Genomic DNA, 10,392 nt, shown 5'->3' with positions numbered 1-10,392 from the left:
GATTAAGAACGGATTGGTTCGGTTCGGGTAATTGGATACCCAATGACTTTGAAATTCATAAAAAAAAACCAAATTTTTATCTTAAAAATTCAACAAGTACAATAAACATGTAATATCAATAGAAATAATCCAAACATGTTAAATATCAAATACATTAAAAACTAAACTCATTAAAATCCAAACATATTAATAGTGAATAATCTTTGTCTAATGGAAAAATCATATATATTTTTTATTTAATTAATATATGATCAGGTTCACGGGTTGGTTCAGGTTCTGCACCTCCAAAACCGATACCCAAACCAATTACTAACAAAAACTATCGGTTTGGTTCAGGTTGGACCCGATTACCCGTTGGTTTCAAATCCAATTTAATTGATTTGGTTCGGATTCGAATGAGTAATCGGGTACCCGCTACCCGTGCTCACCCCTATAAAAAAAAATGCATTCGTCATAATATTAACTTTTAGAAACTTGTCAACGAACTTCAGTTAAGCTTTTTGTAAAATATTTTGTGAAATTTTAATTTATTTGTTATTTAACAAAATGTACACAAATAACCAATAGTGTAAGTTTATATATATATAGGCTGTGAACAGAAAAAAAGAAAAAAAAAATATGAAACATTATTTTCCAAATTAAAGAAAAATGTATGAGGCATTATGTATGATAGCCGCCTATGAAAAGGTGATAACATAAAATTGAATTCAAACATATATTTTATCAAATCTTTTTGTTGGTAGGGTTAGGTGGAAACTGTTTGTTATTTAGTATACTGTACAAACTTTAAAATTGACATGCCGTTGTATGTTTAATCAAGTTGTGTTCAAAACAGTTATAAACTAATTATTATTAAGTGATGCATAACTCAGTTGCGTAAATTTTACATATGAAACAGTCAATCGATTTTTTTTTTATATTTTTATTTTTGACTAGTTAATTAATTAGTTATCTACTTAAAAATATTATTAATATGTAAAGCTGGAATTTATTTCATTGTTTTGATAGAATTTCTACGGAATACTCTATGGCCAACGTAACCTAGGGATAATATGTTTTGATCTTACTTTTAAATAGAAAAAGTATATGGAACTAAAATGTGACCAGCTAAAAAGTAAACAAAATCGTTTAATTAAAATCATTTTTTGAATAATATGTTTAAAAGCTGCTCCTGAGATCACGGAGCACAAACCAAAATCCGATTTTTCATGGAACCCAAACACATTTTGGCTGATTTTTGGCCGATCTTTTAGTTCCCTTGTTCTCTTTAAATATGACAAATTCTTGATTTCTTCGAATTGAATAAAAGTATACTTTGCATAACTAATAAATTAAAACTCTCTTGAGTGAGTTATCGGTATTTGGTGCAATTAATTATTTTAAAAGTTACAATGAATTACGCGCAAATTATACACAAAATATAATTGATAAATTATTACTAAAGATATAATATTATAAATTATTATTCAAAATATAGAAGAAGTTGGAGTTGTCTTTTCTATTTTCTTTTTCTATTGAAATGTATTTATTTTTCATATACTGAGTCAATATACATAATAAATGAGTCAATATACATAATAAATGAGAAATAATATTTATACACCTTATATATATTGTATGCAAATTTGACATTCTATTTAATATAATAATAAAAGCATATTATTAACTCAATTTATATATGAGATAAAATTAACAAAATAAAATATTTGAATGTCCATTTATTATTAGTAGTAATAACACTGTAGCAGAAGGAACAAGACTTATTCAAACCAAAACCTTTGACCAGAGACCAGAGTGAGTTATTAACTTATTATATCATCACTTTTGCACTGTTGCAAATGGGTATTAGTGACAATGTGTTTCGTTGCTTTTGACTTTTGGTAGCTGCATTTTCATTTGCCCAAATCTCTCAATATTATTACAATAGTAATATTACTTTTATATATCAAAATTGTTCTAATAATAATAATAATAATAATAATAATAATAATAATTTTAGAAATATGATTTTATTTATTTATTTGTTTATTTGCAAAAACTTAGATTAGTTGATAGAATAAAAATTTGTGTTTCATATAAAATATGTGAAATTCACATATTTAAAATTATAACCCAAAGTTATTCAATAGCTTAAAATTGTAGAAATAAAATTAGAAATTCTATATTCTTATTACTATAATTCTACAAGAGCCTATGACCCAGGAAGCAGATAGGAAAAATCCCCTACAAGAACAAGACCAGGTATACTTTTTAATTATTTATTAGTTATTACTAATTAATTAATTTAACTATTGCCCTCACATTGATCATTTGCATTAAATATATGAATTCAAAAGCCTCATGAAATTAATTTTTTTTATTATTAACACTTATTTGAGACTCTAAAATATTACAACTTTTTTTGAGTTGCTTTTAGTATTTATGGATCCAACAAGTAAAGATTTTTTCGTAGTTGATGAGAGTTCTATTTAAGAATTTATTGCTGACAAATAAATTGCTACATGTAAAAAAAAAAAAATTCAAATTCCGAAATTTTGTTTATGGAACTAATTAGTTAACTACTAGACCAACCAAACGGGTACTAAAAGATTACAACTTTATTGTGAATCAAACCGCGTTTTTGGGTACTGGACTTGACATTTGTATTTGCAGGTCTTTGTTTCCAATTTTCAATTCTCATTGCTACTAATAAAGTCACACAAACTCAACCTTTTGAATCATCTTCTTCTTCTTCTTCCTCTTGTCAGAAAAATAGAAACAAAAAAAGCTTTGGGGTTTTCAAAAGTTCACATTTTTTTGTTTAGATTTTCCCATTTTTTAAATCTTTGCCAAGCTCAGAAAGTTTGATAAAGTTCTGCTCTTTCTGGGTTTTTATTGTGTCCCAGATTTTCCTCTCTGAAATTCTGTGTCTGTAAGGTGTTTGATGTTGTGACTTTCATTGGTTTCAAGGGTGAAGCTCTGATTACTATGGTTTTGAAGAAAGTTTCTTTGGTTCTGGTTCTACTTGTCATATGCAACTCTGTTGTAGAATCCTTTTCAAGTAGGAACCATGATCTCATCAACAAGAATGGTTCCTCTCTTGCAGCCATAAAGTTCCCTAATCATCCAAGCTTCAATGCTGTGACTTCTTCTGGGGACACGGGGTGTAGCTTCACAAGTTCTGCCATGAATTTAGGTGAAGAAACCAATGATGATGATGGTGATAGTGATGATGAAGGTGAGGGTTTTCTAGAAGCAAAGCCAAACAAGGAAATGGTGAAGCTTCATTTGAGACACTCAATGAACAAAGATGATGATGATGATCTTGATTTCACATCAAGGGATTTGACCAGAATTCAAACCCTGCATAGAAGGGCCATGGAGAAGAAGAACCAAAACACCTTCTCAAGGCTGCAAAAGGCACAGGAGAAATCCAGACCAAAGTCAAAGCATCACCACAAGCCGGCCGCGGCGGCTGCGCCACCGGATTATCTTGCAAACCAGCTTGTGGCAACCTTGGCATCTGGTGTCAGTCTTGGCTCTGGAGAGTACTTCATGGATGTGTTTATTGGTACACCTCCTAAGCATTTCTCTCTAATACTAGATACTGGTAGTGACCTTAATTGGATTCAATGTGTTCCTTGTTTAGCATGTTTTGATCAAACTGGTCCTTATTATGATCCTAGAGAATCTAGTTCCTTTAAGAACATTAGCTGTAGTGATCCGCGCTGCCAATTAGTAACGTCGCCGGATCCACCTAGGCCTTGCAAGGGTAAGGATCAGAGTTGTCCATACTTCTATTGGTATGGAGATAGCTCGAATACAACCGGTGATTTCGCCCTCGAGACCTTTACAGTTAACCTCACCACGCCTTCGGGTAAATCCGAGCTAAAGCATGTGGAGAATGTGATGTTTGGCTGTGGACATTGGAATAGAGGATTGTTTCATGGGGCTGCAGGGTTGTTAGGATTGGGGAGAGGGCCATTGTCATTTGCATCTCAGCTTCAATCCCTTTATGGCCATTCATTTTCCTATTGCCTTGTGGATAGGAATAGCAATTCTAGTGTTAGCAGCAAATTGATATTTGGTGAGGATAAGGAGCTTTTAAGCCACCCTAATTTGAACTACACTTCATTTGTTGGTGGCAAAGACAATTCAGTTGATACATTTTACTATGTTCAGATCAAATCTTTGATGGTTGATGGTGAGGTGTTGGATATTCCTGAGGAAACTTGGAATTTATCAGCACAAGGTGCTGGTGGAACAATCATTGATTCTGGCACCACTTTAACTTATTTTGCTGATCCTGCTTATGAGATCATTAAGGATGCATTTGTGAAGAAAATTAAGGGATATCCAATTGTTGAAGGCCTTCCACCTTTAAAGCCATGTTACAATGTGTCTGGGATTGATCAGATGGAGCTGCCAGATTTTGGGATCTTGTTTTCAGATGGAGCAGTTTGGAACTTCCCTGTGGAGAATTACTTCATCCAGATTGATCCGGATGTCGTTTGTCTGGCGATCTTAGGGACTCCCCGGCACGCCCTTTCGATAATCGGAAACTATCAGCAGCAGAATTTCCATATCCTCTATGATATGAAGAAATCAAGGCTTGGTTATGCACCAAGGAAGTGTGCTGATGTGTGAACTTTTGCTTGTGTTGGAAGGTAAAGAAATGAAGAACAATTGTAAACATGGCAATTTAGGAGAGGTAGATTCTGTAGATGGAAAATTGGATAGTGGTATATACAGAAAAAAAAGGATGAAAATTAGAAAAGAAAGAAATAAAAGAAAGATCAGGTTTTGATTTTTCAGATTATTTATAGAATTAGGAATCAGGTAAGCAATTACAGAGGAAAAAAAAAGGGTCATGACATTGTTTTGTACACATTTTTTAACTGCTTCAATTTTTGTTGTTTATTTTTAGTTATAATATTTTGTTCTTTCAATTCTATATGGTGTTTCCTTGGACTAATTATCATGTTTGGACCTTATTTTTGGTTTATATATTCTCAAATCTCAAAAGGAAATTGCAAGCTCAGAATCCTGACTAATATTTTTTTATTATTTTTTTTTAATTTTTGGTTCCTGTTCTTTAGATTGAAGTCTGAAGACATGATCAAATAATGGCTCTGTGGTTATTTTCCATATGTGGCATAAATATATTATTCAATTCAAAGGCCAATTTGTTAGGTACACTGCAAAATTTATTTAATAAAAAATGAGTAACACATGGATTCCAAGAAAGAATGGGTCAACCATATTGTTCTATGATTTTATATCATACAAGTCTGCCATTATTTTTCTATTGTCTCCGATAATTTAATCATATTATAAAATAATTCGTTCATTCTCTGAAGCTTTACTCAATATATTCTTGCACTTTTTCTTCTCTTCTTGAATATACTTTATTTATTCTTGTTTATTATAATATATATTTTGGTTTAGTGGTAATACTAAAAGAAAGTTTCAAAGGAGAAAATAGCTCTAACCATATAAAATTCGGATTCAAAATTATATGGTATATTATTAAACTTTGCAATTTTTCTAAGGTGAATAATTTATTTTATTCTATTTATTAGAACTAGCATAGGGCGATGTTTGTGTGTTTATGGATCGGATTCGATCCGCATATACGCGGTGTTTATCAGAATTTGATTCGAAAATTGCGGATATGGATCCAGTCTGCAAGGATCCGATCCGATTTGCACACTAATAGGATCGGATTACAGATTTTGTGTTGGTATCCGCATATCCGCGTATCTGCAAAAATAAAGAAATAAATAAGTAAATATTTTTTTTTAATATTTTATTTCAACTAATAATTATCATATATATTGTATTATTTTAATTTATTATTTAAGAAAAGTATGTTTAAGAGTAAACATATTTAAAAGAATAAAAAAAATAAATTTTATTGATATTTTTTAACAAAAATAAAGTTTTAAAAATATTTTTGTGTTTTGCGATATATCCGATATTCGATCTAATTTGCACGAATTCAAGCTTAAAAATTATGGATATTGTATTCGATTCGATAATTTTAATGCTGATCGAATCGAAATTTTGGCCATATCTGATCCGATTCGATCCATACTCACCCCTGTAGCCATGTTCCTCATTTGGACAAGAAGAATATTGTTAATTCAAACTTAGGCTCTGACATATCAAATAACTATTTAAGTATTTATAATTCAATTTAAGACCTCTGTCCCAAAAAGTAACAAAAATTAAATGAGGACCTATGATGGTTTCCCATAAAACTATTGACTTCATTATATTAGAGAATTCCTTAAATAATAATTTTTTTCTTAGGTTAAGTTTTAAAATTTATCATCATCATAATAATTGGCTGTCAAATTTAAAGCTTAATCTTTAGTGTAAAGTGTCTAGTTTACAAAACAAAAATAATCCTGTTTTGCACTTTCGCCTACAAATTTTGACTTATGATCTCACATAAACCAATTTCATTACATAATAATCCAATTATTTGTTAATTTTATATCTTTGTAGATGCTCATAATGCTTTAAATTCTATCAAATACATCGCCAGATAATTTTTTTATAAACATAATCTCTCTATATATTTTTCTACCATTAGCTAAATTAAGGTGTAGAAATATACGAGATGAGTTTCATTCACATACTAATACTACTTTAGAAGAGGTTGTGTTGAATTAAGATTGGATGTATAAAAACACTACATCTATATATTTGTATATGCAATGAGAATTTGCATTTTCATTTTTCTAAGATATGTTGGTGGAAGTGACTAGGCAGGTTCTTAGAATTAATATTTAATTTGAATTTGAATAGGATTCAAAGTTGTTGTTTGCCACTTAGCATACGTTGGATGTAATCAAGTGTGGAATGTTCCTCTTCTCCAATTCCATTATTCCATGTTCAAAGTTGAAAAATCAATTTTTTTTTTATTTTTTTATTTTTCTTACTAAAAATAGGAGACTCGAACCCGCAACCTCTTAATTGAGTATGGGGAGACTATGCCATTTGAGCTATTACCCGTGTAAAATCTATTTGCAAGTTCTTCAATAAGGGTTTTAATTTTTTATATATTATCCGTGTAAAATTTGTTAAATAGTCATTTAATTATGTTTCTTTATTCAGATAATTAATTATGAAATAAATAAGAATAATAGTTATTTTTAATCATGCAATAATATATAATTGAATACATATCTAAAATTTTTTTATATGAAAGTATTTTAAAATTAAATTCTTTTGAATAATATTTATTTTACAAAAATATATACATAATAAATACATAGGGAAAATTCTTATTTTTTATACATTTTAAAAGGATGACTATTCATATGAAGTAAAGCTGATATTTAAAAATCATTAGATAGTATGATATATTTAAATAAATGATTTAAAATAACACTTTTTAATATCTTAATTATCATCCTTAGTTAAATTTTAGTTTAATTACTTTGTCGGTTCCTATAGTTTCACTAAATTTTCAATTAGGTCTCTATATTTTTTTTTCTTTTTTATCGAGTCCTTATATCATATCAGATTTTGTAATTAAGTCCCTGTCGTGACAAAAACGCTGGAATTAACGGAATATTCCGTTAAATAAAATGAATATGTCTAACACTTGACTGGATATTCTATATACTTTAATAGAATATTTTATTAATTTCAACATTTTTGTCACTATAGAAACTTAACTATAATATCTGATGTAGTATAGAGATCTAATTGAAAAGAATAAAAGTATAAGGACCTAACTATAGAGACTACAAAATAATTAAACCTTAAATTTGTTATTTGAGTTGGATCTTTAGCTTGTTTTTTTGGTCAGAGGATCTTTAGCTATCTTTTAAAAATGGGGAAGAACTCCTCCGATATAAAATAATTGGGCCAAAGTGCAATTGGTCCAACCTAACAATTATTGGGCCTTGAATTGGGCCAAACAAGCGGGTTTTGAATGGCCCAAGACTCCACCAGTGTTAGGGTTTTTCGTACGCTTTGTATATCTCTCTCTCTCTCTTCGTTTTATAGTTGAGGCTAAAACCTAATTGGGACTCCGTACGCGCCGGTTCGTGATTCAACACTGCTGCTCACTCAGCTTCTCCCTCCGGCGCTGAAAATGGTTACTTTCAGGGTCCGTAATTCTAATTATCATTTCAATTTCACCTTTATTTTTTTTGCAATGTTGAATTTGAACTGAATTTGAGGAATTGTTGGGTTGCAGTTTCACCAATACCAGGTGGTGGGTAGGGCTCTTCCCACAGAGAAAGATGAGCACCCTAAGATCTACCGCATGAAGCTTTGGGCCACCAATGAGGTTCGTGCCAAATCCAAGTTCTGGTATGTGATCTCTGTGTTCTGATTTTTCACACATTTTTGCATCTCCAATATTTTCTGCTTTTAATTTTAAATGCTAAAGTTAGTACTTAAATCACATATTCTCTATGTCATGATACTTCATGAAAGAGATTTTGGATCAAGCTGTTGAGGTTAGTAAAGTGATCACAAATGATGGAAGTTATAAATTCAATGGTGATTGACTCTCTCACTTTATCACTTTACCACTTTATCACTTTACCAATTTCTCACATTAGAAGATCTTTTTCCAGAGATTCTTGACATAAATTGAGTCATCTAATGTATATTTATGCACCAATTTGATTGTTAAATTGGTGAATATTTTGTATTACTAAAGTTTCAAATTGATTTTAAAATGTCTTTGAAGAACTATTTTGATGTCTTGTTTTCAATCTTTATTGGAGAAGCAATTTGTACATTTAAGCTTTAATTTTGATATGCTATTATGTGTAGATGACATGCAAATGTTGTTTTGGATGTTTTCCATTTCTCCAGGAATAACCAGTTATATTGCATCTTTATATTGCATCTTTTAGGTACTTTTTGAGAAAGTTAAAGAAGGTCAAGAAGAGCAATGGGCAAGTGCTGGCCATCAATGAGGTATGCACTTATGAGTTAAGAGGAATGCTAGAGGGCCAAGAAAATTTATTATTTTTGGCTAGTCGTTAGCCATCAATGTTTAAAAATGTAGGCTAAAAGTATGCTGTTGGATTACTAGACTAAAGAAATTAGTTTGATGGCTAAAAGTGATGGCCAAAACAATAAATTCTTATGATTCTTGAGCATTTCTCATGAGTTAATTGTTATCCCACTTAAATAAATTACTTTGATGTTTAGTTAGCTAGTTACTTAGCTGTTAATAGGTCTCAATGGAGCATGATTTATGGTTACAAGCATTTTGGAGTATCTGTTAAGAGCTGCTTTTATAAGAGTAAATGACAGATTATAGCTAATTTAGTTCCTAATCAGCTAAACATTAGGTTAAGCATTTATAATAGCCAAACATTTTACATGCATTTTTTAAAACATTGCCTCCGATAGCTTGCAATTGTTTTGCTTATAACTGCCTAATTGAGGTGAAAGATATTTTCCTAATTTATTGGTTGGATGATGATATTTTCTTGTTTGTTAGCTTCATCTGTATTTTAGATATCAACCCCATTTTGCATTAAATTGAAATTTTTACTGATTGCAGATTTTCGAGAAAAATCCTACCAAGATTAACAACTATGGAATCTGGCTCCGATATCAGAGTCGCACCGGTTATCACAATATGTACAAGGAATACCGAGACACTACCCTAAACGGTGCTGTTGAACAAATGTACAATGAGATGGCGTCGCGTCATAGGGTCAGGTTTCCTTGCATCCAGATCATCAAGACGGCCACCGTCCCCGCTAAGATGTGCAAAAGGGAGAGCACCAAGCAGTTCCACAACTCTAAGATCAAGTTCCCATTGGTGTTCAAGAAGGTGAGGCCCCCAACCAGGAAGCTGAAGACAACCTACAAAGCAACCAGACCCAACCTGTTCATGTGATTCGAGTTGATTTGTTTTCGGTGCTTGTCATTTTGAGGCTGTTGGATTCATCAGTAAAACATAGGGATCACTTAGAGAAGGGTAATTAAGCATTAACAAACCTGATTACCTGGAATCGCAGACATAGTTTTCTTTTCTTTTAACTTTCAGAGTGTGGTTTCTTTTGACAATTTTGTTTTACATTTTTCTCACCCGGAGTACTCTATTTTTCCATTCCTGATGTATTTGTTTAAGGTTGGTTTCCAATTTAGTTATTACATTTTGTTTGAATGTTGACTTATCGTTTACAATACAATAATGAGACTAGCTAAAACTACAAACAAATCAAATTGTTAATCTCTCCTGAAATTGAACCTTGGAGTAAGATTAACAATACTTAAATATTTGTGTAATATTAAATCTGAACAAACTGTACTCTGAAAACTGTAACAACAATGTAGATATAGATATAGGAAAAGTTATAAAACGGTAGGAACAATATCATATTCTGCATCTTTATTATTGGTTTGCGTTCTGCATACTCT

General features: G+C 31.0%; 2 protein-coding genes across 2 annotated transcripts; both read left to right on the top strand.

Moving 5' to 3' along the window:
* Positions 1-2,597: 2,597 nt before the first annotated feature.
* On the top strand, positions 2,598-4,931 carry LOC148550183 (aspartyl protease family protein 2-like). The gene has a single exon (XM_088493274.1). It carries the CDS (start codon positions 2,968-2,970, stop codon positions 4,624-4,626), a length of 1,659 nt encoding a protein of 552 aa, XP_088349400.1. The 5' UTR covers positions 2,598-2,967; the 3' UTR covers positions 4,627-4,931.
* A 3,023-nt stretch (positions 4,932-7,954) lies between these two features.
* LOC107606484 (large ribosomal subunit protein eL20) lies at positions 7,955-10,181 on the top strand. The gene is made up of 4 exons (XM_016308546.3): positions 7,955-8,107; positions 8,198-8,313; positions 8,868-8,931; positions 9,527-10,181. The coding sequence occupies exons 1-4, from the start codon at positions 8,093-8,095 to the stop codon at positions 9,866-9,868; spliced, it is 537 nt and encodes a 178-aa protein (XP_016164032.2). The 5' UTR covers positions 7,955-8,092; the 3' UTR covers positions 9,869-10,181.
* Positions 10,182-10,392: the final 211 nt, after the last annotated feature.

Source organism: Arachis ipaensis, chromosome B7 (assembly GCF_059453495.1).
Source record: "Arachis ipaensis isolate K30076 ecotype BB chromosome B7, ASM5945349v1, whole genome shotgun sequence".
Lineage (NCBI taxonomy): Eukaryota > Viridiplantae > Streptophyta > Magnoliopsida > Fabales > Fabaceae > Arachis > Arachis ipaensis.
This window is presented reverse-complemented; position numbering and strand designations above follow the sequence as displayed.

What these genes read in the sequence shown, in the direction of transcription:
- LOC148550183 (XM_088493274.1), top strand. Translation starts at nt 2,968, where the DNA reads ATGGTTTTGAAGAAAGTTTCTTTGGTTCTGGTTCTACTTGTCATATGC.
- LOC107606484 (XM_016308546.3), top strand. An exon ending in CGTGCCAAATCCAAGTTCTG is followed by an intron (nt 8,314 to 8,867) that starts GTATGTGATCTC and finishes TGCATCTTTTAG; the next exon opens with GTACTTTTTGAGAAAGTTAA. An exon ending in AAGTGCTGGCCATCAATGAG is followed by an intron (nt 8,932 to 9,526) that starts GTATGCACTTAT and finishes TACTGATTGCAG; the next exon opens with ATTTTCGAGAAAAATCCTAC.